General features: G+C 45.9%; 1 protein-coding gene across 1 annotated transcript; it reads left to right on the plus strand.

The window, feature by feature from the left end:
- The first annotated feature begins 17 nt into the window (after window positions 1-17).
- LOC116380401 (probable C-mannosyltransferase DPY19L3) lies at window positions 18-2,457 on the plus strand. Its single transcript, XM_031842325.1, has 4 exons — window positions 18-185; window positions 483-614; window positions 1,857-1,958; window positions 2,096-2,457. Exons 1-4 carry the CDS (start codon window positions 57-59, stop codon window positions 2,171-2,173), a joined length of 441 nt encoding a protein of 146 aa, XP_031698185.1. The 5' UTR covers window positions 18-56; the 3' UTR covers window positions 2,174-2,457.
- The last annotated feature ends 52 nt before the right edge of the window (window positions 2,458-2,509 follow it).

The following is a 2,509-nucleotide window of genomic DNA, read 5'->3' on the forward strand; positions in this document are numbered from 1 at the left end:
GTGTGTGTGTGTGTGTGTGTGTGTGTGTGTGTGTGTGTTTCCCTCCTCAGAAGGTGATGGTGTGGTTGATGTATGTGACGACGTTCTGCTTCTGTCTGACGTGGCAGTTCAACCAGTTCATCCTGCTCGTCCAGGCGCTCATCATATACACCCTGGACTGTGGTGATTTCCTGACAACCACACAGGTATGGCTCCGACAAGGACCAGGCACTTATGATATATTATAAGATATCTCTAAAATGGCGCCATTCAGCTGACTGAAAATGGTCCGTCTAAAAGAAACAAAGAGTCTTACAATGTTTTATTTAGCTTCTGGTAGCTTTAGTCATGTAACTGTAAAATAGTTGTTAGTTATTTATACACTATTATGGAAGCACACATTGATGGATACTGGCTTGAGTCTCACTTCACTGTGTGTGTGTATGTGTGTGTATGTGTGTGTGTGTGTGTGTGTGTGTGTGTGTGTGTGTGCGTTCCTCTAGGTGACCACTATGTACCTTGTTCAAGTGTGCAGTCTGCTGAGCGTGTGGCTGCTCCAGTTCTGTAACTCCATGATACTGGGATCGCTGGTCCTGAGCTTCATCGTAGCCGCACTCTTCATCAGACACTGCCAGGTTAGTGTGTATGTGTGTGTGTGTGTGTGTGTGCGTGTGTGTGCGTGTGTGTGCGTGTGTGTGTGTGTGTGTGTGTGTGGGGAATACAAGTAAAAGGCAGGAATTGGGAACACAGAGAATCACGATTGTCACAGTCGCACAGACAAATATCCAGACAGTTGTTGTAGCTCGTTCGCAAAACACAGATGGAAGATTAACCCGCGCAGCGCGGAGAAGCCCGCGCTGCAGTTTTTTGTAGAAGATAATTCCAATTTGTATGCCGGAGACACATTTTCCTGTCAGGTGTGAATGCAATTTAGTTCAATCAGATCGTATCACAGCAACAATTACAGAAACATTTACTGTGACAGGCTGAAAGTGGGAAGGAGAGACAGATGGAGGGAGGTTGGGAAAGATTTCTGGCTTTAGATCATTTCTACATAGTAACACATGCTCTTATTGTGAAAGGTTTCATTAAGCCATTCGTACATGGTTTAGAGGCGTGGACTCGAGTCATAGCACTTGGACGACTCGTGACTTCACTTGGACTTTAGCTTTTGGCTCGGAACGACATTAAAAATTCATGTTATGAAAAAAAAGTCTGCAGTGTATCAACTCTTCATTTCCAACATTCCTTTTTTTTGTTTTCAAGCCTTCACTGGTTAAATGAAAAACTCCTTCGATGGTAAATGCCGTCTGGTTAATGTGCAAGCTGGCGCTTTGCGCTCGGCCAAACACCATTTTGTGCCATCCTGCAATCTAAAGGCCACTGGTGGACCTTCTTTTTGCTTTCGCGTTCTCCAGCTCGCTCCTAACTGACTGGTGAAAGAAGTTATTTTTATATTACATGAGTGTAGCATTAGTGTGCTACACTCGTCGATGTGTCCTTGGGCGAGACACTCAACCCCAAGTTGCTCCTGTCACTGTGCCTGCGGTGTGTGAATGTTAGATAGTCCTGATGAGCAGGTGACACCTTGCATGGTAGCCCCTGTCATCAGTGTATGAATGGGTGAATGATTACATGTAGTGTTAAAGCTCTTTGAGTGGTCGGAAGACTAGAAAAGCGCTGTACAAGTACAAGTCCATTTACCATCTTTTTAAAATGTAACAACAGTTGACTGTTGATCTTTACAAATCAATACTCCGTGGTCTAATAATGGTATAGCTGTCAGTACTGGGAACAAATATTTGAATCAAAAGACAAATGGAATCATGTTTTTGGATAATTGTGACAGCCTAGCATTGACTAATCTCTTGTTGCAGCCCGGTCTGAAGACGGGAGGCCCGCTGTTTCGTCTGGCCAAACTGCTCCTCCACAGCACCATGGTTCTCCTCCTCACCTTCACCATCAACTACCTGGCCAAGGTGCTCCTCCTCTCATACCTCCCTCCTCCCCATATTTACTTATACATCTCAGCATGCTGATCTTTAGCCTTGACAAGATGACCTTATCTGTGTGTGCGTGTGTGTGTGTGTGTGTGTGTGTGTATTTGTGTTTACAGAAAGCTCTTCAGCTCAGATCAGACGAACACATCTTTAAATTCATCAAGTCAAAGCTCGCCTTGGGGCCGACAAGGTAGGAATGCACACTGCGTGGATGCATACGCGCAGTGTACACACACACACACAGAACAGACTGACGCGCTCTTGCGCCACGCTTTACTCTCGTTAATCTGTACTTTGCCACTAAGGCGTGCTCACACACGCGCAGCAGAGTCTGCACAGCCTGAGCTCACGCACCTCTTGACTCGATGCAGCTCGACTGTATTACTCACTGAGCACCAGTGTTGTAGCACCCGGAGTGTGAAGTGTGTGCAAATAATAGATGTCCATGTAACGCCACCAGGCCTCTCACCGATCAGATACCGCGTGTGTGTGTGTGTGTGTGTGTGTGTGTGTGTGTGTGTGTGTGTGTG

This window comes from Anarrhichthys ocellatus, unplaced genomic scaffold (genome assembly GCF_004355925.1).
Source record: "Anarrhichthys ocellatus isolate YVR2014 unplaced genomic scaffold, GSC_Weel_1.0 scaffold7057, whole genome shotgun sequence".
Lineage (NCBI taxonomy): Eukaryota > Metazoa > Chordata > Actinopteri > Perciformes > Anarhichadidae > Anarrhichthys > Anarrhichthys ocellatus.